The sequence below is a fragment of the Mesocricetus auratus genome, unplaced genomic scaffold (assembly GCF_017639785.1).
Source record: "Mesocricetus auratus isolate SY011 unplaced genomic scaffold, BCM_Maur_2.0 Super-Scaffold_100040, whole genome shotgun sequence".
Lineage (NCBI taxonomy): Eukaryota > Metazoa > Chordata > Mammalia > Rodentia > Cricetidae > Mesocricetus > Mesocricetus auratus.
In genome coordinates, this window is record NW_024429217.1 from 7,208,254 (window position 1) to 7,235,316 (window position 27,063).

The 27,063-nt window shown below is 38.5% G+C and overlaps 1 protein-coding gene across 2 annotated transcripts in view; it reads right to left on the reverse strand.

The window, feature by feature from the left end:
- The window catches only part of Cntn5 (contactin 5), a 1,164,510-nt gene that overhangs the window by 243,271 nt on the left and 894,176 nt on the right, over window positions 1–27,063 (reverse strand). For both annotated transcript variants that reach the window (XM_013118528.3, XM_040734736.1), the window contains exons 10-13: window positions 14,983–15,164; window positions 7,847–7,983; window positions 5,550–5,679; window positions 3,172–3,322 (exon numbers count right to left, since the gene is read on the reverse strand). In XM_013118528.3, coding sequence (XP_012973982.1) covers window positions 3,172–3,322; window positions 5,550–5,679; window positions 7,847–7,983; window positions 14,983–15,164 — 600 coding nt within the window. The remainder of the gene's footprint in view (window positions 1–3,171; window positions 3,323–5,549; window positions 5,680–7,846; window positions 7,984–14,982; window positions 15,165–27,063) is intronic.

A 27,063-nucleotide genomic window follows, 5' to 3' on the forward strand; every position in this document is an offset into this window, starting at 1 on the left:
ACAATCCCACTGCCAGAGAGTCTAGGAAACAGAACCTTCATCCAGCGACTGATGAAAGCAGAGGCAGACACCCACAGATAAACACTGAACTGAACTCCTGGAATCCAGTGTCAGAAAGAGGAAACCGATGGGCAAAGGAGTTAAGACTGGGCTGGTTTAAGCCACAGAAACAGTTGACCTGAACAAGCGGGAGCTCTTGGACTCCAGATTGATGGCTGTGTGGAAAGCATGGGACTGACTCAGACCCCCTGAATGTGGGTGTCAGTGAGGAGGCCTAGGTAATCTAAGGGACCTTGGGTAGTATTTATCCTTGCAGTACAAATAGACTTTGAGTGCCCATGCCACTATATGGGAGGCTCTCTCAGCCAGGCCTCTTAGGAGAGGGCCTAGGCCCTGCCCTGGATGAAATGACAGTTACTGGAGATCCACCATGGAGTGCCACACCCTCCTTGGGGATCGGATTGGAGATTGGGTGAGGGACTGGGGGACCTGATGGAGAGGGCGGGGGAGGAGAGGAGGGAGAAGGAGCTGGGATTGACATGTGAAACAACATTGTTTCTAACCTAAATAAAAAAAATAATTAAAAAAAAGAAGGTCTGTTACAGAACCCCATATACTGAAGCAGGTGCAAGAAAACTATTCATTTTTCATACACATTTCTGTTACCCGGAGTTGGAAAGTGATTTGCAAATAGACATTGCCATTATAAATGATGGCAAGATAGATCAGCTGAGTGGCTGTTCTCACTGACCAATTGTTATGCTACATAGATGAACCCAGACAATAACTATACAGATGCCTGTGCTCTGACACAATGCATTTCCCTTCTATGTTCAGGACCAAATTAAGGGGACACTCACAAAAGCTATGATGACTCAATGTACTAACTTATATTCCACAAAGGATAATGGTATTTTTCTACTATGTCTGTTTTGTTTTTTTTTTTTCCCTAGGGATTAGACACAGGGCCTCACTTAGGCCATGTGCATTGAGCATGATTGAGCCATAATCCCACGCTGCCTTTTCAGTTTTGTTAATTTTTGTTAAGTGCCTCACTGCAATGGCCAGTTTGGCCTTGAATTCATCCTTCAGTTCAGGATGACACCCGGTTTTTGATCCTCCTGCCTCACTTTCACAAGTAGCTGGGACTACAGGAGTTAGGTGGTCCAGCTATACCTATCATTCTCAGAAGTCATTATTTGCATGTAAGCAGCTTATAGATTTAAGTATATCATTTGGGAAAGACAGAATGTAGTCAAATCTTGCTTTTCCATTAATAAGTAAAACACAAATATTTCACTTTTCAGTTTCCTCCCTCAACAGCATTTCAATGAAAAGTACTGAAATTTGGAAATAAATGGGGGTACCAGGGCTTGAAGTCAGCATCCATCCCATGGCCTGAGTACTTAGGGATACATGGGAAGTGGAGCAGATGTAGCCTACACTGTAGCTGTCAATTCCTTGAAAACACCAGGTTCATTTTGTTTATATTACTGTAACCAGAAACTCCTAACTCTGTTACTCTGCTAATATCTGCACTCTGCTAAAAACAGATGCCACCTAATTTTAAACTGACAGTGTGGCCTTTCTGAACAGTTGATGAGCATTCGTGTGGCGAACTGAAGCAAGTAGCAGAACGTTCACAAGCCCCCTCAAAACATAGAATACAATAATGCAATTCCAATAGAACGCCTTATGTCTTCAAACAATGTCTCCAATGTTGTAGTACATTCAGAACACATGATAATGATAATCTAGCAGTGTGAGTCATTTGCTTTCAGTCCACAGCCAAACAAACTTTTCCCATTTTAATGAGAGTTACACATGAGGCTTCTCTGTGTCTGTGAGTGGTAAATCCCCACAATGGTCCAATATTTAATTGATCCAGCCAAAGGAAAATGCTGATATCACAGTTTGTTATTCATTCCCAACACATCCCTGTCAAACCAGGAAGCTCATTCTGCCTCCTCACACCCATGTCCAAACAATAAAGACCATTCTGCCCTTACCTGAAACCCAGCATGCAACAAATCTCACCTGAGACTATTTAAATCAGTGCATCTTAGACTTGCTGAGGTCAGCGTCCATTGTAAAGAAATTTCTCTAAAATTTAACAGTATTCCAAAGTCACTTAAAAGACTATTCAACTAGACAGCCATTGCTGACTCAAATTATTTAAGTATATTGGTACTTACCTCTAAACATGCAGAGCTTGTCAACCTCCTTATTTTTAGAGATCAAGCAAACACAAGTTCTTATACAAAAATATACACTATTAGGCTTCCACAGTAGAAGATGCTCTATCATATCTCAGTCAGCACCTCAGACATCAATGGATAGTGACCAGCAAACTTGGGACTTGCCAGATCGGCCCAGATGGAAGACAGAATATAACAGGATGGGTTGATTCTCCTCTTTTGTCTCCATTTGTTATTTTTCTTTACTGCTGTGATATTACCTGTTTGCCCTTTGTTTTCCAGAGATAAATGTTTATATGCTGAATATTCTTCTGTACATTTAAAATGTGCTTGTTGCCATCAAAGTAATCCAATTTTATTTTTCACTGACATGATTAAAAACAGAAAAGCAAGCATTCGTACAAGTACCACGTGGCACAAATTTGATCAGAAAATGACTATGCACAAGACTCAGAATATGTTCACATTATTTAAATACCAACATCAAACCTAAGCACAGACCGTGAAATGGTCACAGACAGTATGTAGCCCATCATAATGGAAAGCCAAAATGAAAAGCAAAAACAATTAATTTCATTTAAAATGTAGTGAAATTCTTACTGGGCAGCAAAGAGGCTCTACTATTTTTTAAAGTGATCTAGGCTTTATTAGGATCGCATATAGAAAAAAATAATATTTCAGTTAGCTTATGAAACATCACATAATCTCCAAAAGACTCATATATATTTCATGTGTGTCATTTGCAACTTGCAAAGTATCTTATGTTGATGACAGCAGAGGGAGGGACTGTTGCCGGAGGAGGGAAGTAGCTCTAGGAGGGTCAGGGAATAGGAGAGGTTTGCAGGAGAGAATAAAGCAGTTGGAATGATGTGATGACTTATGGAGGAATCTGAGGGAAGCCCATTATTTCATACGCTAATAAAAGAAATTAATCTTGATGGTAAGGGAGTGAAATGAAAGATCAAGTTCTCACCTTTTGTTGCTTCTCACTGCCTTGTCTCCCTTCCTCCAGGAGATAGTTGGCTTGGGAGCTCCCTGTGGCTGACACTCTATGAGGACTTCCCTGTCTTTGGTAACAATTATTGTTTTCTTCACTTGGTTCAGCTCAAAAGAGGGTGGTGAGGCTATGGCAAAGACAAGGGCAAACCTGAGAATTAAAGGTAATCCTCCCCTGTGTTTAACTCTTTTCTGGCACACATTAATCTCAAAGTCTCATGAAAAAAATATGGCATTAGCACACAATTTGATTTGTTATTGATTTATACATATCTTGTGGTTATCTGTCTATTATGAGTTTTCAATGTGCAGTCTACAAATAAATAGTAGCTTGATAAATGACAGGCTTTATTTATGATCACCAAGGTCAACTGTGAAAGCCTGTGAGGAGTCACTTGGACATTGAAAGTCAATCTGGGTTTGTGCAAAGATTTATTTAAGTTCTAGGGAAGACAATGGTGTCTTTCACTTCCAACTTATTTAGTGTAGCCCTCCTAACTTTAGAATTATACAGAGGTGACTGCAGTTTTCAAAGAAATGATTTTTTGAAGCAATGGAGCTATATGAATTTGAACTCAAAATTTTATTTCATTTGTTTCAATTATTCATCTAAGTGTAATTATTGTGATTTACCACATTCATATATAGATTATGTTGACTCTGAAATCAGTGGTTATACCATCTGAGTAAGCCATTGTTTATGCAAATTGAACCTCTGCATAATTCTCCGCAGTAATTTATTCTCATGTTAAAGCCATACAATGCATGGCATAGAAACACTTAGTGTGTTATACATTTCAATCGGGGTGTGTTAAGATATTGAAGAAAGTTATGGAAAGATTACGTGTAACAGTTTTGGTTGCCACCTGGAGACTTGATTCATAACAGACACTTTTGAAAGTATCTCTATTGAATAAAAAGGTTTGAGAATGTTTCTGGGAAAACTTTGGAGTAAGTGATGCCTGAGCAGCCTTTCAATTCTGAGATTCTGAAACATGTGTTAACAAGAAAATACATTAATATTTAGTTTGTTAAAACGATGGACTTGTGATGGAATCCCGTATCTATTAGCTCTGTGGTCTGTGTGTGTGCGTGTGTGTGTGTGTGTTTAATTGTGTTTAATGTGGAACAATTTCAGTTGTAAATAGTAGGTATTTATGATGTATTACATTTAGTATATATGTAAATACTATCTTTGCAACTCCTAGAGACCATCCATTGTTTCATAAATGTACTACTTACAGAAGTTAGCAAGGTAGGAGAAAGTGTCTGTAAGGTTCTTATGCTCATTGGAAAGACAGAGTGTTAAGATCACTTAAGAATCTCTCTTTGTGCTAGTCATCCCAGAACAAAAGTTTAGGAAGTCAACCGAGTTCAACAAAGCAAACAGTGCAATGTCCCCGACACCCCAGAATTACTCTGGGAAGTCTGGATGATATCTTCCTGACAGTATTCAGTAGCAGACTGGAGCTCATGGCCAGGGTCTAACTTTAGCAAAGGTGGAGTCTTTTACACTTGCCCTCTGGGACCCAGAAAGGCTTTTCTCTCCAGCTTAGAAATAATAGCTATGAGAAGGGGGCTATTCACCTTGGTAATCAGTAACTATTTGGGAAACCACTATCATTTCTATGGGAACAGGTCATGCTGACCAAATACTAGGTTCCCTGCCCTAGTTAACATTGTAAACTTGAATCAGCCTGGAGTTCTTAGAGAGGAAACCATGGTTGAGGAATTGCCCAGAAAAGATCTGCCTGTGTATGTGTGTGTAATTATCATGACTATTAATAGATGTAAGAGGGCCAAGTTCACTGTGGATGAAAGCATCCCTAGGCTGGTGGTTTTAGGCTGCGTGAAAAGTTAACTAAACAAGAGCCATTTGAGCTAGTAGGAAGCATCCCTCCATAGTCTCTGCTCCAAGTTGTTGATTAAGTTCCTGCCCTTGATGGACTATGACCTTGGAGTGTGAGACAAAACCTTTCCTCTCTCAAGCTGCTTTAGTTAGGGTGTTTTAACACAGCAAGAGAAAGAAAACAAGAGTAGCCCCTTATAGGCCCTCAAGGCTTTCTCCTGTGAAAACTAATGTATGCTTTTACATGATTTTATTCCATGCCATACCAAAGACATATTGTACTAGCCATTTAAGATGAAGGCTAAACTCATGTACATGAACACGGTGGGAAAAACCGCAGAAGGGAAAGCTGTCTTCAGAGTTTGCAGGAATATCAATGAGATACAGTGCTTCTCTTCAAGACATAAAATAGGTTTTAGATTCACATCATAAACTTCACTGTAGTAAGAATGGGGAGGAGAAGAATCCAAACTACTTTCCTGTTTATTTGCTGAGAAACTGCATACCTAGAATCTTCAGCTCAGCGCTTGCATAAATAGCTCCATATTTATTCTCAGCCAAACACTGATACATCCCAGCATCTGATTGATTCACACTATGGATCGCCAATACTCCATTAACTGTGTCCACTCTGCTCTATAATGGATAAAGAGAAATGAGATCTAAAATACAGCTCAAGCCAGCCATCCACATAAAATTTTAGAAACCACCCAAAGGAGGTCTACAATTAATGCAGTTAAATAAATGTTATTATGTAAGTTAATTATTTGCTACAGTATTATGCCTTTTGGAAATCATGATTTCTTGCTCAGTATTTTTGTTTCTTTTCTGAGCCAGCTTTGTTTGGTAAACTAGTTGAATCCAAGAGAAAAAATCAACAGAAAGTGAGTTGACAGGCATTTTTTTCCAAAGAAGAAGTCAAAACTAAGCCCAGTCTGAAGAGAGTATAATAGCTTGGGACAGAATATAGGTTAAAAAGCAGGCAAGATCATGGTAATAGTCCTTGTGTCCAGTTGGTCAGATATTTGACTTTTCTTTTACTTGTTAACAAACTAGCACAGATTAACAATAACAAAATAACAATTATCCTGTATTTAAGTTATATACAAATATCAGTTGGAAATACAATTAAGTTGTATTCCAATTATCAGTGGGAAAATACAAACTTCATTATTATATGGTGTTATGTGGAAGTTTTTAAAAAGGCAGACCTTACATGTGTAATTTGAGGAAAGTCAAGATCAAAGAGTGCAGCTAAAAGAAAAGAGTACATCTCAAAAACAAATTTTATTATTAACATTAAAAATAGACGCATCTTTTAAATTTAACAATTTGTGCATTCTAAGGTTTTAACATCTTTTTGATTAGGGATTCCACTTTTAATCCTTGCAGATTCAAGTAATTTGATACCACTTTCAAAATAAACGTATTCAATCAGCTAAAAGGATATCTGGCAGAGAGATTTTTTGGTGATCTGGATGTTGGGAATAAAAGATCGGACCATAATTGCTTTTCCTGGGAGAAATTCCTAAGAAGGTTAGTGAAGAGGAGCCTATAAAGTGGACTCTAAGTTGACTTTCATGCCTTTGTATTTGTATCTGGTTTTTTTTTTGTGTGTGTAGCCTTAATTTCTCTAGGTTCTACTGGCTTCAGAACAAGAGGATATCAGAGCTGGATAAAACTGTGGGGAAAGTCTGATTTAGAAAAGGAAGAGGTAAATACTCATACCATGCATGAGTCAACATGGTAACATCAAACTTTCCTGACAGGATTTTTCACTCAGTTAAAACTGCCTGTACAGATCCTAGGTCTTGGTTGTAAATATTGAACTATTCCTTCTCTGATCACCTTCCCATGAAGGTTATGGTCGAGGAAGAGAGGTATTAAAATTCACTTCCTTATTATGCAACTGGAAAGTAATCAATGTAAATCTGGCATAGAGACAATGGTTTTAAAACTATTCAATAGATTTACTGAAAAGACATTTGCTAAGTTTGCACATCACAGAAATACCCCTTCCCAGGACACAAGGCCCCGCACATCTTTTCTAGTTCATCTTCATGTGAAAACCTAAACCTGACTAATCCTGAACTCCAGATAAGTTTCATCATGTGCACAATGGGGATCAATAGCTAAATGATATCTAAAGGTCAGCTAGAAATGGCAGCAAGCCTATGATGATCAGTGATGCTTTCCTATGAATTTATAACTTTTGTATAAAGTGCTACTCCAATAGTAATCAGATAATTAAAATAGTAATGATTTTTATACATTACATAGGTATATACAAATGCATATAAAAAGGCAAAAGAGGACCATTATGTACTGCGTGCCACGTCTACTGGGTAGTTTTATGTCAACTTGACACTAGATAGAGTCATCAGAAAAGAGGGAACCTCATTTGAGACGATACCTCCATAAAACTGGACAGTAGGTAAGCCTGTAGGGAACTTTCTTAGTTAGTAAATGATGGGGGAGGGCCCAGCCCATTGTGGGTGATTTCATCCCTGGGCTAGTGGTCCTAGGTTCTATTAGAAAGCAGGCTGAGCAAGCCCTCATGAGCAGTCCAGTAAGCAGCTCCCCACCATGGCCTCTGCACCAGCTCCTGCCTCCAGGCTCCTGCCCTAGGTGAGTTCCCGCCCTCATTGCTTTTGGTGATGAGCTGTTACAGGGAACTGAGAGAGATATGAACCCTTTCTACCCAAACTTGCTTTTGGCCACGGTGTTTCATCACAGCAATAGTCACCCTAAGACACCATAGTACTTGAATTACCAGGCAGAAGTTTTGAGTTTCCCACAATACCTGTGGCTGGAGGGGTGCTCCATTCTTCAGCCAGCGGTATGTGGGCTTGGGCTTTCCAGTGGCCTTGCATTCCCACTGCAGAGGGCTCCCACTGTCTAGCTGCGTATCATTCAGTTTTTGTACCCAGTGTGGGTATGCTGTGAACATTTAAGTAGAAAAGAAAATTGAACTCATTACTTCAACACTGAACACATTCAACCTTCACAGAGAAAAAGTCACTAAATTTCCACGGATTTAGCCCTTACTTGTATGTAGCATTCAAATAAACATAGGGATACACATCATTATACAGGGAAGCAAATTATTACACAGGGGAACACATCATTATAGAGGGGAGCACACCATTACACAGGGGAGCACACCATTACACAGAGGAGCTTGCCATTATACAGGAGAAAAACTCATCACACAGGGTAGCACATCATTATTACACAGGGGACCATGCTGTTATTATTCAGGGGGTCATTATTACTAAGGGGAGCATGTAATTATTACATGAGGAGCACATCACTATTACACAGTGGAGCATGTCATTATTTCACAGGTGGGTACATCTCTATTACACAGTGTGACACATCATTATTACACAGGGGAGCGTGTCATTATTACACAGGGAAGCATGTCATTATTACACAGGGGAGCATGCCATTATTAGACAAGAGAGCATATCATTATACACAGAACTGTTTCCTGAGAAACAAATAGGTCAGTGTGAATATTATGCTTATTGAAGGTATTTCTATCTATGTAAATTATATTTTAAAGCACACATGTACACACACACACACACACACACACACACACACACACACACGCACTCACACGCTTTAAAGCAGGTAGTTTGTTTGTTTCCAGAGCTTCCATGGTAGGGAGCCAGTGACTGCAAACATCTCTTGTGGGGAACAGCATACAGAAGATCCTCTTAATAGTTGCTCAGATGTGTGTGTGTGTGTTTACAAGTATGTACATGTATGTATGTGTACATGTGAATGATTTTGGAAAACTAATTTTTTAGTTTGAATTTTACTTAGCATAATTTTTTCAGAATTTATTCACATTTAACATAATTAGTGAAAAAAGATTCAAAATCAAAACATATAACAATTCCTTTATCAATAAGCATTGTGGGACTTCCACAGAATGTACAAAATGGAGATTAGAATGTCTCTTCTCCAATGACCTACTTTTTAGAGAAAATTAGTCTGTGTTCCTGTGATTTGTTTAGAACACAGTCAAAGCAGGAGCGTTTTTTTCCCCCTATATTTCCTGGTGTACTCAGCAGTAGACAGCAACATCTGGTTTACAACATCTGCCCCGTGCGTTACTGACTATGCCTTCAGATGCCATTCTCAGCTAGTAGATACAAGGTGCTTGGTCACTGGCAAAGTTTATTAAGTGCCACATAAACATACACATATGTGTGTATACACACATACATGCACACAGACATAAACACAAAGGAAATGTGGGTCATGAATCATGTTAATAATGAAGACAAACTCTGTGTTTCTAAAGTAGATCTAACTCAATATCTAAGTATCATGTGTGTTTGTACTTATCATTTGTGACAACACGTGTGGAATGCAGTTACACTTGATACAAGATAGTCTCAGCTCTAGGGCCTTTTTCTGCTGCTTCAACGTTGTGAAGTATTTAATAAACTTCTATGTGTGCATTAATTGTGTGAGCCAAATGATAAAGGATGCAGATCAATGAAACTGATAACAATTATTTTTAGAAACACAATTGGATTGTAGCCCAAAAGTATTTCATGACAGCACAGTAAAAAGTCAGGCAATTAGACATCACAGATACAAGGTTGGTTCCCTTTAAGTCCTGCCCCCAGAGGGAACATAGGGTCAGCACACAGTACAACTATGTCTTCATGGGGGAGGGATTGTTTACTTATCTAGAAATTGAAAGTTTTGGCCAGTGGGATGGCTTAACTGGTAAAGACACTTGTCCCCACACCTTACCACTGAGTTTAGCCCCTGTGAGTCACATAGTAGAAGTAGAGAATTACTTTTGCAAATTGTTCTCTGATCTCCACATACGTTATATGACACACACACACAACATACAAACACACAAATACATACACAAACATATACACACACATACAGACATATATACCTCATACACAAACACACACTCACACACACACAAATATAAGCACACATACACATGCATGCATGCAGTCAGGAAAGCACATACACAGAAAAACAGGCCACACATACACACAGACACATACATGTAGTACAAACCTACCCAAACATATAGACATGCACACTAATACACATTACACACACATACACACATGCAAATGCACACACATACACACACATATACACACATACCACACATATACACACTTCACACACATACACAGACCCGCCACACAAACACACATGAACACACACTGCACACATATGCATATAAACTCATATATGTACAGATATACAGATACACACATAATTTAAATGGAAAAAATTCCAGTTTTGGGTGCATTTGTGATAAACTTCATAACTTAAGTCTGGCTTCTGCTGGGCCATGTCTTTCAGGACTTGGAAAACTGAGGAGACATGTGGTCTTTTGAAGTGGGAAACTGCTACAACCTCAGCAGATGCACTGTATCCCGGCAGCTACTTCTGTGATACATTTGGGCGTCAGAACTGTCTCTGGGTTCCGTTTTGTAACGCACAAAGCAGATGTGCACAAAGAAAGTCATTGCTTATTATCTCTTGTCACTGGGAACTCTGTAACTCTCTCCTGATGTATTCTAAGTGTTATTGGCTGCTTCCCTGTTCCTGTACCTTAAGTATTGAGGACTTGACATGTTTTACTGACATAGATCAATTTTAGTATTATGACTCTCAGCTGTGAGTTCCGAGTGATACAGCTGGGGGTGAATATAGGTTCAAGCCCCAGTCTATGGTCCCTTGCTGTAATCTATAATTGGAAATGAGTTCCTCTACTTTAATGAGCCTCATTTGTAAGCTGTAGATGGTAATTCCTTTTTCAATGGGAGGCTATGATGACTGAACATAATAAATAGTGAGTGATTGTCTGCCCTAATGCATCACCCACAGATAGATTCAATTTTATTTTTTATCAAGTGTGAGTGCATATGTGGCACCATTTTCAAAACAGGAGATTTAAGACAAGAAAATGATTCCCCATAGAAACAGGGTTGCAGCATTACAGATGATTATAGAATCAGAGAATCTATAAACTTACATAATTTCCTATGATAAATCTGTGTGTATTTCCAGTAGCAAACCACCCTTCAAAATCAAAACATAGTCAAACACAAATTTGAAGAATCAGAATAATTACAAGAGCTTTAATGTGCCTGTAGGAATCATCTCCCTTGTAATACAGTTGTCAAAAATGACGGTAAGAGTTGAATTCTAATCACCAACTGCAGATTAGATTGGATTCTGGTTTTTGTCTGTAATTTTTAAAATTCATTTTATTGTTTGGTGATGGGGCGGTTAAGTGCAATACCACACATCTACTTGTTTTTTTTTTTTTAAACAAAGCTCTAGGCTCAAGTCTACTGCTAACTTCTCACAATTGCTTATAACATCTCATGCTGGGCACATGCTGTGTAAGTACAGTGCTGGATGGGGAGATGACGGGAAGACAAAGGTTTGTGCAAGTGTTGGTTCAGATGGAGCCCCTCCCCACTCCATGCTGATGTCCTCAGCCTGACTTAGTTCCTTGCCTCATTCTTAAGAGAATGTGTTTTTTGTGCCCTTCAGGCCTTCCCTTTCTTAAAGCCTTTTCTAGTTTTCTGTCTCATGGGCTCCGCCTAGCATCCTGCATTGTATCCACACTTACTTCCGCATGACCACAGCTTTTAGCTCCACCTGTAGCCATGCTTTTAAAGCCCAGTAGGTGTGATATCCTCACTGTTGTGCGCCAATGTGGCTAATGTGTGACGCCCTGGCCTTGTGCAACCTGGAACATAAGTTCCCAGTAGCTGTCAGCACTCACTCTTTAGTCTTCCCATTCACTTGCCTCACTATCCTACAGAGGGACATTCACATAAAAGCAGGAATCGTTATAGTAAGATGTATAATAAAGTTTATCCACTACTTCCTGAAGAGCATGCTTAGTTCTAGAAAGAAATATAAAAATAACCTTAAAAAGACGATTTTGAAAATGTGGATAATTAGACTGTAGATATTACAACATATTAAACTTTGTGGAGGTGCTACCAGAGGCTTCAAGACATCCAGGATATCTAATCTATTATGTGCACCAACAACACAGCTGTGTTCTTCCTCGGCTGTTTGAAACAGTACAACATACCTCTACCCTGAGCACCCGGGTTACAGATACATTTAATCCTACTCAACCCTAAACCATACACACAACCTAGAGATCATCACCACCCAAAATCACCAGCTGTGGGGCCAGATGCTACTTTTTATTGTAGGCCACATGTCTTTATGTAGTATGTTCCATGTGCACGAAATGCTTCGTTTCACAGCCTCCCTTAGAACTGCTTACATTGCTGGCCACTTCACTGTCTCGTTCCTCCTCTCCTCTCTCTCTCCTTCTATCATTCCCTTGCCCTTTTCCTCCCTCCAACTCCCTCCTGGTTTCTTCATGTGCTTTCTTCTTATTTAATCTGTTCCTTTTGTTTTGATTGGGACTGCTAACAAGCAAGGTTCAATTTGACATAGGATACAATTTTTGTATGGTGATTCAGAAAATAGAGGTGACATTCCTAGTCAAGGAAATTAAATCTGCTTATACTACACATATAAATTTACCTTTATTTTACTTTGTAATTTAACAACATGGGCCCCTTTATGTTATGTCATTTGTTACATTATATTTTCATACCAATGTTGATATAAGACACACAACACCTATCATCTATGCCAGTTCTATTGCTTTGACAAAAGGGGCTACCTCAGAGTGTATCCTTACTGTCTCTCAGGAAGAGCTGCAGTTCAGAACTACTGTATAACACCTACAACTCAAAATGGAGCACAATACAAACCACAGATAGAGGAAAATAGCCAAGACCACTTGGGGAGCTTTCTCAAAACCTATGTGCAGAAGGCTTGGTTACCAGATTCTGGTGCTGATGGGGAGGACTGGAACCTTTCAGAGCTGCGGTCTGTTCGAAGGTTATTAGTGCCGTAAAGGTATGTCTTAATGGTTCTCAAACTCTTTTGTCTGCCTCCTTTCTCTCTGCTTCCTAGTTGACATGATGTGAAATTTTTCATCATGTGACAAGAACAAGCCACCCTGGATTGAATCCTCTGATAGCATAAGCCAGCACTAACCTCCCTTCTTTTCAAGATGATTGTCCCAGGTATCTTTTCAGGGAAATGAAAGTTTACTAATATGCACACCTGCTATTAGTCAAATATAAATTCTCACTAAGACTCCACATGCATTTTATAGTCACAAAAGTTCAGAATTAATGATTTAGTATTAAGTCAAAAGAAATTATTTTGGCAGTGTGTAGCAAACATCACTGCCTATGAGCCAACTTGATGAGTCAAAAAGAGGGGCCAAAGGAGTGAGGCCAGCTAGGAATCCTGAGCTGCACAGTCCACAACTCTTTCTCTTTAGGAGCATGGTATCCTTTACAACTGAGATATGTGGGGCATGTTTTGTAATTGCACATGCAGCAATAAGCCTTCCTTAGCCTCTTTTGTGGTTTTAAACCATGAAATTCTGGTTAGTTTCTTGTCTTTTATTACTAGATTTTTCTGTAAAGAGGGTTAACACTCCATTCTTTTACTATGAGAATAAAAATGTATTTCAGTGAGGTACGGCAAAACATTGGTTTTCTCTTTGTCTGCAGACCATCTTAATTACTGCTTGAACAGTTACAAACACTGAGTTTCATCTCAGATTAGAGACTTGGTAGATTGTATGCCAGTGTAACAGGTGAATCCACAGGCTGAGAGCTCCTGACCCAGTTCCTGTGTGCATCCTATGGGCTTCTCTGTGGTTGGGAATACCTTTCTTCCCGGATGCTTTGTCCCATTCAGTCTTTCAGATTCTGACTTTTTAAAAGTCCTAACCAGAGTTTTCAGACCGAATGTGTTTTGCCTTGTACCTCCAGGATGCTTTGTACATCTTCACTTTAATTTGAAGTTTCCTTTTGTTCTAATTCAATGCCTCGTTGCTAGCATGCAGAATAGTAAGAGGCAATTAGTAGACATGAATGAATGAATGTTCATGGCACGTTCTGCTGATGAGATGACTTTCTGAAGGAGTTATTGAAGTCACAGAAAGAAAGATTGAATTTAGTTATCAACACTATTCTTTCAGAATCTCTGCAGTGGACATTGATGTTTACAAGAGAGGCAGTCTTGAGATTCAATTAGAGTGTCATGTCTACGATGACTCAGCCTCGTGCATACTCCAGACCTCTGTTCTCGCTGCCCTGGCTTCTGGTGTGGCTCTTCTATTTGTTGTCTTAAATGGGACATAAAAGTACATTATCACTTACTTACCTGTGTGATGTGAATATGTGTGACCCTTAGGAGCAAATGTGAGTGTGCAAACCATCTGAATCCCATCATCCCACTTCCCATGTCACTTGGTTGGCTGACTGTCATATTTTGAAAACAAACACTGCAGCTTGAGGTAGTTATCTGTCATAAGGACATATTTATTCAGGCCAGAGCTCAGCAAACTTTGTAGAACTATGTGATAGCAAATATTTTAGTCTTTACAACTCAGCGGGTCCCTGTATCAATTTAATTCTGCCAGAGCTAAGCAAATGCTGAAATAGAGCAGTTATAAACAAACAGAGATTTACCCAAATTAGCAGCTGGGTAGAATTTGGTATATGGGCATAAAATTTTGACCCATGAGTTAAGCCAAAGTCTAAAATAATTTAAATATAGTTTATAAGATAAACATTTAACTTATCTGATGATAGTTGTTAGTTCCAGGTTTAATTTATATGAATATAGACTCTCAGTCATCCACCCAGAGGCTGAAAATTCTTTGTTTATTTTTCATTAAAATATTTTTCTATGTAGGCTTGTTTTACATGATATTTCCTATACCAAAGAATTGTGGTTTCAAGTCTCTACTTGGATTTTCAGTGCCAGATGAACAGTGTTTAGTTGAATTGGGCTTTCCTGACTTACTGTATATTTGTAGCTGCCCACGAAAGGAGTTTCTTCCACGGGAGTTCTCAGCTGTGCATTCATACAGTCCAGCATCGTCCAGCTGCAGGTTGGGGATCTCCAGTACAGCCTGGGATTTTCGCAGTCTGGATTTGCTGGGAATGTAACCGTTAACCTTTATCCAAGTGATTGTCGGAACAGGACTGCAATGGGAACAGAGGCACTATTAATATACTCTCTGCTATTAGAAACATAGATTCAGTTATCTGGTAATTTAAGCACTTAATAGGCTGATCACAATAAAACGTAATCACAATTAGGGCCCCTTGCCAGTGGATATGAGACACTTTCCACGTGGCGGTCAGATCATCGGGAAATCAAGCCCTTCCATTTCAGATTTCAGCAGAGCCTTAGAAAGCCTACACTGTTTTCTAAATGGAAATGAAGCATTTTTTTTTAGGTGACAAACGTGCTTTGGTGAATTTGCTAACAGTTTTGCAGCAGGGATCAAACAAGCGAGTTGGAAATTAAATGGAAAAACTTTTCTGCCCTGGCCTGTAGCAAATCTGTTTTCCATGGCAGCAGTTTGTACAGGCACTACACCTGGTCTCTGGGACACACTGCGTCCCACAATGAGCCATTTAGTTGTTTTTTTCTTTTATTTAAAGCTTTTATACTTTCTATTTAATCTCAAAGCTTTTATTAAGTAAACACTAGCTCGCCTTTTCTGGCTCATGGCTGCGTATAACTCCGATAAAGGGAAGTATTAGCCAACTGTCCCTCATAACTCAGGTTTAAGGACAGCACTGCTTTTGTGTAATGCTTCTCTCTCCTTCTGTGTAATGCTTCTCTCTCCTTCTGTGTCACCTGGAGGCACTGATGCACTATATTGTTGCTTCAGTGGGGCACAGGAGACTTTCACAAAAGCTGGATTAAGGGATCAAAGGGCATGCCCGTTTTTCATTTCAATAAGTTCTGACAGACTGTTTTCCCATAATTCAATAGCAGTTCCTGCACCTATCAGTAATATATGATACTCCTTCCCTGTGTTCTTGTCAATACTGTGTGAGACTAATTTACTTACAAGTAAAAATCTACACATGCTCGATACAGACAAAAATCCTAGCATTAAGAAGGAGGGGTGGACTCAAAGTCATATCCCTGACTGCCAAAGATAGTCCATTTTCTCCAATGGAAAGTCCAAATTCCAGTGCAGGCCCCATGCCCAGAAATAGTTGGCCAATACAGAAAGGGATCTCCTTTTTCTCCTTTTCTATATTTTGGTTTGTTTGACTGTTTATTTTTGAGAAAAAGAGAGAGGATGATTTGAGTGGATAAGGGATGTAAAGAGTGCTGACAGGAGTTGGGGCAGGGGGGATAACATGATCAAAATATATTGTATGAAAAAATATTTGAACAGAATTTGTTTCTAAACATACTCAGTGGGTTACATATACATGTGTGCATAATATATACGAATCTGTATAATGCTACGATAACACTTAAAGAAGGGATCAGGAATTTGGAAGAGAGGGATGATGCGCATGTACTGCTCATGTGTGAAACTCTTAAAATAGAATTGATTTCTAATCCGTTCCACTCTGTGCCTCACTCTTATTATATGATGATATCTATGATGGGATCTTAGCCATATGCCTTCTGCAGAGAAGTCAACAAGGCTGTGTGGTTTTCTTCCTGATCTCTGAACCTTTTCTTGTTCAGAAAGATGAGTTCAAAACTCAAGCTTAGGTTACTATTTTTTTGCAGAGTTTTGATGGCAATTTTGGATCTGTGCTTTGACATTTGGCTGTCATCCACTTTGACTATAGAACCGTTCTTGTGCAATGTAGGGGTGGAAACTGCGATTCAGCATCACTAATGACATTCAGTGGCCCACAATGGCTGAAATCTTGACTTCTCTTCTGTGAGTTCTCCCGCACTGGCAACAGTTCCAAGTTCACCTCTGGTCCACTGGCTTAATTCTTGGTATCTGCACGTACTACACTTTTTAGGATGGTCCCTATGTATTTTTTTCTCATGTCCTCCTTCCCTATCCTCTGATCCAGAAACACACCTTTGTGCCCCAATTCCTTCCTTGGCCCAGTTCTTGATTCTATGGCCAGCTAGATGATGACTGTTCCCCTTTAAATAACAAAGTACTTTGCATCCCAAGTGAGTCTCCCATAACATTCTTCTCTGGATGATAAATGATGAGTGTACAGGACTTTCAGAAAACAATTTTTCTCAATAAATGTTTTTTATTTAAATTACAAACGTGCATGCTTCACATGTCAATCCCAGCTCCCTCTCCCACCCCTCCTCCTTTGTCCCTCTACCAATCCTCCCAATCCTCACATCATTCCCCAGGGAGGGTGAGGCCCTCCTTGGCAGGATCTCCAGAGTCTGTCATTTCATCCAGGGCAGGACTTAAGCCCTTCCCCATGTGTCCAGGATGAGAGAGCATCCCTCCATGTGGAGTGGGCTCCCAAAGTTCATCTGTATGCCTGGTAAACACTGATCTACTACCCAAGGCCCCAGAGATTTCTGAGGCCTCCTCACTGACACTACATTCATGGAGTCTGGAGCAGTCCCCTGTTGGCCTCTCAGCCTTCAGTCAGAAAACAAATTTAAACAAAAATATTTTCTCTACTAGGAATGTAAACATTGCTCATTACTGTACATGTGTGTGTGGGGACTTGGCAGACAAGGCACCAGTGATCAAATCAGGGTCTTGGGCATGCTATAACACAATACTATCAAGCCTCATATTTCAGCTTCTTGGTTCCTTGTTCTGGAAGATGGGATGAAGTAGGAGGAGAGTACACACAGTCAGCTTCAGTATCTACCTTACCTTCCGTACTGCTGTGTACTTGAGTCGCTTTCTGTGCTCATATAGCTCTTAAAACATGAAATATTGCCGGGCGGTGGTGGCTCATGCCTGTTTTCCTCAGACTTTTACATGTATGCCAGGGTACATGAGCTCCCTCCCCACATAAATAAACATATATAAAACATAAAATAATTAAATAAAAAATGTGTATAAGACAGCATTTCATGTTTTCACTCTTCACTCATGCATTCTAGATGCAAGTTCCATCTTTTCCAAATATAAATTACAGGAGTTTTCATATTTTCACATCTATAATTTTTTCTATTGTTTTCACAGCCTTTGCTTAAGTGATAATATCTCCAGTGGTTCAGTGGGTATTGGGAGAAATACATAAAATAACTGAAGAAAAATTATATTTTCCCATTACTTACTGGTTTCAATTCAACAGTAGAGGACAAAGGACTTTGAACTTTTTAAATCAAGTTTTTCATGCTATGTTGATTAATTCATCCATATACAAATACTTCAAAGGACAATATTCTCATCTATTTTACCTCTTGTAATTTTTAAATCTGAATTTTTAAACTTTCCCCAGAGTAAAAGTCAGAGTTACTCAGTGAACAATTATTTTTCACTGCAATTTCAATTCTTTGTAGCATGTGTTTTTTAATTTATAGGCCACAGCACAGTCAGTAAGATTAGTTGCCCCTGATTATACATACAGAGCATACAACCTCAAACTGTTGAAACAAAATTAAAGTTGCTAATGTTGTCTTTCTTAAATGCTGAATTTCTTCATTTTTAGTGGTTTATGGATACTGCCAGAGTCATCTCAAGCTATATTAGTAAGAGGTAATAAAATCCTAATTTCTTTGAATGTGATTACTTAATCTACTAGGGAAGGCTATATTTCAAAAACAGGAAAAATAAACGCAAAATGGAGGTAGACATCAGGAAATGATCCAGAATACAGACTGTGTTACCCAGGAGGGAACGATTTTGCAAGTAAGAGGGACAAGAACACTCTGATGTAAGGACAGTCAACAGTGCTTCTGTATAGAGAGGGGTTAGGGCCCTGTGTGCAGTGGAGTGGGGGAGCGTTCTCATTTAGCTGCTGGCTCAAGCAGCAAAGCTTTACAAGGTGCTTGCTGCCTGTCAGAACAGTGCTTGAAATAAGTAATGAAGTGGTTGTTTTATGTCTTCAAGGTCTTTGGATTTCATCAGAAGGAAAAAGTACTGAGATGTGAGAGTCAAATGCAGAAAGAATGTAAAGTTAGTTTGGACCAGAAGGCTGCTGGAGTGAGGAAGAGTTCCTCCACAAGAGGCATGTGATGGAAACTGAAAGCATAAAAACAGTTTCTCCTGCAGGGAAACAAAACAGAGCAGTTCTGGAATGTATGTTCATGTACATGAGCTCTTGTGTACATAATAAGCGGTTGGCACTTTATATACATTAGCAGGTGGAAAGTGCAGAGTTTACACAGGAAATCACCTCAGGTTTATGAGAAGTGCCTGTTTCCCCTGTAACAGAAAGAAAGACTGTCCGTCTTCATGAGATGCCATTATTTAATGCTTTTATTTCTCTCTATTTCTATGTTGCATTCTCATGAGTAGCAATCAAAAAAGCTTGTTTTGAATTATTAGAAGTTTCAGAGTAGGATAATAATAAATAGTGTTGGTGTGGTGACTGAATATTGATTTGGTCCTAAACATAAGCTGCTATTAAATGAAATAGAGATCTTGAGCTTCTTGGTGCTGAGAATATTTTATAACCCTTTGGAATCTACCTACCTTCATGACAGCTAAGAGCAAACCAAAGAACTTCTGCTGTTTTCAAGCACCTTGTTTATAATCTACTTGATACATTCAGTTTTGAGGGGTGGGGTAAGGGCTTAGCATTAAAAAATGTATCTCAGGGTACTGTTATATTTTCATTGATTTAATGTTGTAATGTTATCCAACACATACTTCCCTTCACAAAAATCTGAAAATGCAGTTGTTACTCTGCAAGTTGTTAGAAGAATGAGTAGAAATATAAATTTTGACAGAAATGCAAAGAGCAGTTATTTCTATTTTATTGAAGATGTGTTTAAATTATATTTCCTTAGCTGCACATTGGATTCTCATGTGCAATAAGCACAGTAACTTAAAGAAGATAAAGAGTGTTTAACATTTGCATTACTTTGTCATTCAACTGGCTCAGAAATATTTATCAATAACAGAAGATTACATGAAGCCACATTGAAATTCTGACATGGCTTTGTGTTAGTACCATCAAAGTGACAGGATGAAAAGTGTCTCTAAATGCAGTTCTGAAATGTGCACGAATGTTGGATGAACTTTAGTCTTCGCTGAAGTCATTAAGACATTACTTAAAGATCATTTTATATACATGATGAAGTAATGTGTAGAGTCTGTCAAGACAGAAGGAAGACTTAGCGGTGAAGATTTAATGATTTCAAAGGAAAGTACTCCCCAGTTGCAAATCGCTATTCACAGACAAATTGTAGGTCTGTCTAATGCAGCTTCCTATTTTCCTTTCATAAGTCACAAGTGAGACATGAATTTTACATCGAATGTGGAAATACATACAGTTATGGTTCCTCTGTGACTTGCACAAAAAAGAAGGGAACATTGTATACCTCTGACAGAAACTGAAAGACCCGAGTTTTATAACTTTTCTCCATGAAAGCGCATAAAAAACCATCATAAAAATAGCTATTGAGCCAAAGGATTTTTTCTTTTTATGATCCTATAGCTCAAAAAAAAAAAAGAACAAAATCCAGTTGTTAATGTAGGTGATTGTTGTACATTTACATTTTACACAAAAGTGTTGAAGACAACAGTTTCCTTTGTGAAATCTTAAGGGATTTGGGGGGAAGTTAGTTTAAGGCCACACCCTTTGCTAAAGGCAAAACACAAAGGCTGTTCCCTGGAGACAAGGACAGGGACACAGCACCACAGAAAATGAGTATTAATTGGCCTTCAAGGAAAGAGACTAACTGCTGCTGTCTTGAGTGTAACATGAATCTCTCTGCTAAGTGATTCTTGAATGTATGATGGAACACTAACTCACACCCTTCCCAGAGTCTTAGCTATGCTGAGGATTTCAGGCTCTTAGCTCAGAATGTATATCATCCTGTTAATAATCTTAGGGAAATAGTTGAAACTAGGAGCACACTCTTAGTTGTCCTATTAGATTTGTGGTCTGCTATAGTCTTTATGGTCTCATTACTGTCTTTAAATTGTGCTAAAAGCAGTTCACCCCAGACCAGCCATCTGTGACACATATGAGGAAAAGCAAATGCATCTGTTTCCCAGATGTGGTTCTGTCCAAGAGCTTCCTACCCATCAGATCTGAGGAAACCCTTGTGATCTGGCAAGATATGTAGAAGCCGGCAGGATCACATACTTTCAGATAGCTGAGGAGTTTTTCTCTTGCATTAATACTGTAATTATTCATTCATTTTCACTTAACTGTTATATTCAACGTACCTATCATGAGGTAGGTTTTGTAATAGATTGAGGTTACGGTAGTTAACCTGACTGCACGAAACTCACATAATCAGTTTACAAGTGACTCTAAGAATAGTAAGTGTGATTGAAGTTGAGCATAAAGACAAAACCCAGCTAACTTAACATGGTGAGGGTCAGGAGATGATTTTACTGAGGTTTGAGTAATGAGTAGTAATTACTCAGGCAGAAAAAACAGATAAAAGTATTCTAGAGAGACCCAAGAGCAAAGGCTGGTTCCTGGAGTCCCGTGAGAAAACGGTTTGAAGAATGGAAATATAATCATTATGGCTGTTTCTGGGTTATCAGTAGATGGTTATGGGGTGGAAGAACAATGTAGAAGTGAGCAGAAAATTATCTTCGTGCAGTTTTCTTTTCCTAACAACCATTACAAAATTGTGACTTGCTTTAAATGTGAGAGAAAGGCTTCTATTAGAGTTTAGATTAGCACTAAGCAAATGGCTGTCTTATACAGAGAGAAAGATTGTGAGTGAGCATTTCAAATGTGCTAGTTAGATGGTCTCTTACAGCAACTACTCGGTACTACCATTGCAGAATGCAAGCAGCCACAATCAGAAAATGTATCAATGGAGGGGTCTCACTGCACTCTGATAAACCTTGGTGTAAGGTACCAGTGGCCAGGAGGACATGGTCCACAGTTTGCAAGTAGGTAAGGACAATGCCCTACAAATAAGAAAGAATGGAGTCAGAGTAAGGGATAGGAGACTTGTGGAGAAATCTACATGAATGATTATGAGATTTTTAGAAAAGTTAAAGTAGTAGAATTAAGCAGGGGACTCAACACAAATTTCAGAGGTAGAATCCAGGGGGCTTGACGCTGCCTAGAACAGAAGAGGGAGAAAGATAGATGATAGACAGATAGAAAGAAAGATAGATGATCAATGGACAGTTGATAGAAGATAGATAGATAGATGGTAGAAGTAACTTTATTTTCCATTTTTCTTGCTTCTCTAACTAGGTGATACCAGGATGGCAATAACTGGATCCTTATTGTGCATCCGACTTTAAGTATTATGTATTATTTAGCTGATTATTTCATAGTGACTCTATGAAATAGGAGTTAACATTTCACTCACATTACACTTTATATATATATATATATATGTGTGTGTGTGTGTGTGTTTGTGTATGTGTATGGGAGTTAAGAACTTGAGAGTGAACTCTTGTAAGACTAGAGAAATGTGATCATGCATAAATAAATATAAATCAAGCCAATATAAAGAAAAGCATTGAAAATAATAGTTAACAGGGCTAAGAGCAGGAGACTAACAGCAAACAAAGACTGGTTTGTATTTTGTGTTTGATTCCTGAAGTTCCTCTTTCACTCATATTCAAAAGATTAAGGAAGGAAGGTTTGCACGGTGAGGGGTTTGTAGATCTGGAGTCAGCAAATGAAGCGTTTGCCCACCAGTTCTTTCATTTGTCCTGAATATTGCCTGCTGCAGCTGCAATGGAAGGGATGGTCGGGGTTAGCCTCCATGAAGACACTCAGTGGCAGGCAACATCAGAGCCAATGTATGGCTCAAACACATGTGTCCAGTTCTGCAGAGCTTTCTTCCTTCTTCATTGAACTGAGTAGCTTAATTAGAGACACACAGATGTCAGAAAGCTAGACTTGCAGTAAGGGACTAGAAAGGTGATTGGACTCTACAAGGACAGGAGGTGGAGCCAGAGAGCAGAGGTACAGGATTGGTGGGGAGGCTGTGTCTGGGTTTGGCTGCAGACACAAGGAGGTGTGATGGTGAGCAGCTAGGACGAGTGAGTGGGCGTGAAGTGTTCTGACAGACATTGCTCTTGCACATTTGATGCAACCCTGAGTACAACTGCACTTTGTCGCTACAGAAAACTCTACATAGTCTTTCTCTAAAACACTCTCCTCTCTGCCTCTCTGCATACAACTTTCCAAGTTCCTCCAGAAAAGCTGACTTGTTTCCCAGTATGTCTTGCAGAGCTGATGTTTATGGACTGAGATGAAACAAAGTCAGTTTGTCTAGGCTCATTGCAATTTATGATTGTAGAAAAAAATCTGAAAAGCCCTTAGCAAGAAATGGGAATGGATTTTGTAACTTACATAGAAGAAAAACCTGCTTTAGAGTTACTAACTCGTGACTATCCACTTTTCCTATTAACTTCCTCCTTAATTTTCAAACTGTTTTGCCTGCACAGGATATCTCATTTAAAATTCAAACCCTTTAAACACATTGCAAACAATAGATACTCTGTTAGAATAAAAGTTTAGTTAAGATTTGAAGAATGTTTTCTGTCACCAAAATAGTGGAAGTTAAGATGTTCAATTATTAAAGATTCATATTGGAAATTTTAATTAAGAATGAAATAATATGTTATTGGTATTTTATATTGCTTATGCCCTGTTTTATTCTCAAGAACTATGTAATAATCACATAAAATATTTCTCACTCAGAAAATTGCTTGCCAACATTTTCTTCCCAAACATGGGTCATAATAAGAAACTAGATTCCATATTTCAAAGCACTGTTTATTGATTTCTGAATGTCATAAGTGTATGACACATTCATGTACATATTCTTTTCTGTTGCAGGAAACTGACCCAGCAAGCAGTGCCAGAGCTCTGTCAATACCCCAAGAGCTTTCCCTTTTATGAACATATAATCATAACAAATCCAGTAGATTATACATAAATGATAACATTCATAGGAATATGCTTTCTTCTCAGAGTAGTACACATATTGTTGACAAGAAACTTGACATTACTTAATAGATGTTTCTTACTAATTAAGGTCAAAAATGTAATTTTAAAAACTACTTTCCCTTTAGACCATTAATAAAACCTAAGGTATAACTTATTTTTGTACATTTTCTCTTTTGTCTTTGTCAAGGCATAGATTTGAAATTGTTTATTCTTCAAATAGCATTTAGTAAAATGAAGTATAGTTCATAAATCAATGTTCTTTAATGCTTTAATATAAAAATGTGTGGTGTAAAAATTTGTTTACTTTTTCTAACACAGTCTAACCATGCTGACATACTCAGAATGACTGCTGTCTCAGGACATTCATAAGACAAACATTCTAAAATAAATTATCTTTCCCTTGCTTCCAGTGCCAGGTTCTTCAACTCTAGGAAAAGCTGATCAGAGTAAGGGCTTCATTAGGTTGGATGATTTGTTATACAGAACATCAGGAACAACATTTGACTCCATGAATTCTTCTACCCAACACAGCGAAGAGAACAAAATCTCTCTTTTGATCACCAACAAGAAGAGAAACTTGACACCGGTGTTCACACCTGTGACACCTATGTTTTAACCCATCAGGGGACCCTGCATATAGACCTGAAGCCAAAAGCACAAAGAAGGATAATCTAATGATATTTTCCAGAGGCAGGGATTTTAAACCTACCTCTGTGACTTCATGAGCAAGTTTTGTCAATTCTTTAATTTCTAGACTGGCCCATAACTCATGGCAAGATTGTGTTTTGGAAGTGTGGTCTTCCAGGATGTTGATCTGCTTGTGATTGTTGGGTAATAACGCTGTATAACTATGATTGAATGGCCATTTATTTTGTGTCAGAACTTTATACAGTATACCATTTGTCTTTCACAAAAGCTCAAATGTTGGCTTTATTTCCTCTCTCTCACAAGAAAGCAAACAAATAATGAGATGATGAAATCTTCTAAACAAAATTAAAAGATAACTTTGAAGTCAGTATTGTATTGTATCTGTTCATCATCATGCAAATAATATATTTCGTTCAGAAGTATATCTAGACAGAAAAACAAGGAGAGAAGGGCAATCAAGCATCCAGATGGCATAGCACACATGCAGCTTTTGTGCTCAAATGATTATAGAGTTCTCTGGCACCCTCAGATGGGTGAGGTCATGGTAACAATATACTCCTACATGAATGAGAAAGCTATGGCTTTCACCTACATTTCAATGAATACTTTTCTCTGCCATAGCTGTATTTTTTATTTCACTTAAACATTGCAACAAGCATATCAGGCAAGGCATCTTGATTATATTGCACAAATTCCTCCCTGTCTGGTCATGGTTTTGCTCCTATGGCCTTGGATCCTTGTGTTGTCATGGTAAACAATCGGTTCCTTTTGGCTTGCTCTAGAAATATGCTTTTGACCAATGAAAGAAACTTCTTTATCACTTCAAGGCTTTTGAAGGAAAAGTGTTTTTAGAATAGAAGAAGCAGCTAGAAGAAGCATAGAGAAGTTAGAATAGGACAGGATTATTAGAGTAGAAACAGAACAATAAAGAACATATGAACTAAAGAGCATGACCCTCAGATTGGGTTTGAAGTTACTATAGAAATCCTTTACCTCATCCTTCCCTCCTGAGAAACATTTAACCTTTAGAATTCTGGGTAAAGGCTGGAGCAGGTCTCTTAGCCATTATACTATAGAAATTCAATCAAACAGATAGTCTAGAGCCACTGCACGGTGGGGTTTAAGTTAATCCTTAGCTATCTCAGTTACATATTGATTTTTTAATTTGTTATACTTAGTATGGATGGGTTATTGAGTGATGTATACATGATGCTTTAAAAGTTGCACTATGCAAGCTTGTAATTATCTCATCCATATTGTAATTGAATGCGTGATGTTTCTCAGATACTGCTTCAAGGTACTGTGTGTTACAGTAGTATTCAATGTCTTTATTAGAATTTGTGCTGAATATTCATGAAACAAAAAACCTGAGAGACATTTATTCATTTAATCAGAATCTACTTCTCCCCTAAATACTCAATATCTGGAATTCTTTGGATTTTTTTAAGTTTACATTTTGGCATCCTATAAAGTTGATATATCAAATTGGATGCAATAGTAATAATATAATATACTTTACATATTAACATAGTAAAATGTTACACTTATCTTAATACAGAAAATCAATTGTAAAAAAATGGTGCTGAACTCACAGGAAGAAAATAAAAGTGTGTTGACCTAAAAGAATGTTCGGGAAAATAAAACTAAAAATTATCCCAATATTTCATATCTATCAAAATGTTTTTATAGGCTCAGAGTTTCTCTGGATGACTAGGGCACTTGGCAATATATATTATAAGCAGAAAGCCGGAGAACTTTCTACCATCAATTTTCCTTCCAAACCATTGAAACCCAAAAGGCAGTTGACAGCAAGAGAATGATAGAGTGGGGGATTCGTGGAAAAGCTTGAGAAGTGGACTGTGTTGATGGAGCACTCTAGAAAGAAGCAGTGCATGGAAAGGGGGCCAGTTGTTCAGGAAGTGAGCTGTGATACAACCAGCGAGGATGACTACTTGGCACCAAGCCTTTAGATGGGGATCTCCTGGAGACATAGAAAGGTAACTCTGTAGGCACATCACAGACTGTGGAAATGAGAAGGGACATCAGCTGATGCTGTGTAGCTGTTGAAAGATGAAGCTGCTAACTCCCCTGTGTTGTTCATCATTTGATGCTGACACAGAGAGACAGGCCGATTGCTTAACCAAAGGAAACTTTGTTTTCAAAGATTGGGGCATGGTGAGAATGCCTCCTTTGGAATGAATGTTATGATTTGGAGCTATTTCTGAGAAGAGGAATCACCAAAGTAATGGCTTGTCTTTGTCTGTTGCAGAGTTGGTGAACATTTCCTTAAGGAATCACCAAAGGAGTGGCTTGTCTTTGTCTGTTGCAGATTTGGTGAACATTTCCTTAAGGAATCACCAAAGGAGTGGCTTGTCTTTGTCTGTTGCAGAGTTGGTGAACATTTCCTTAAGGAATCACC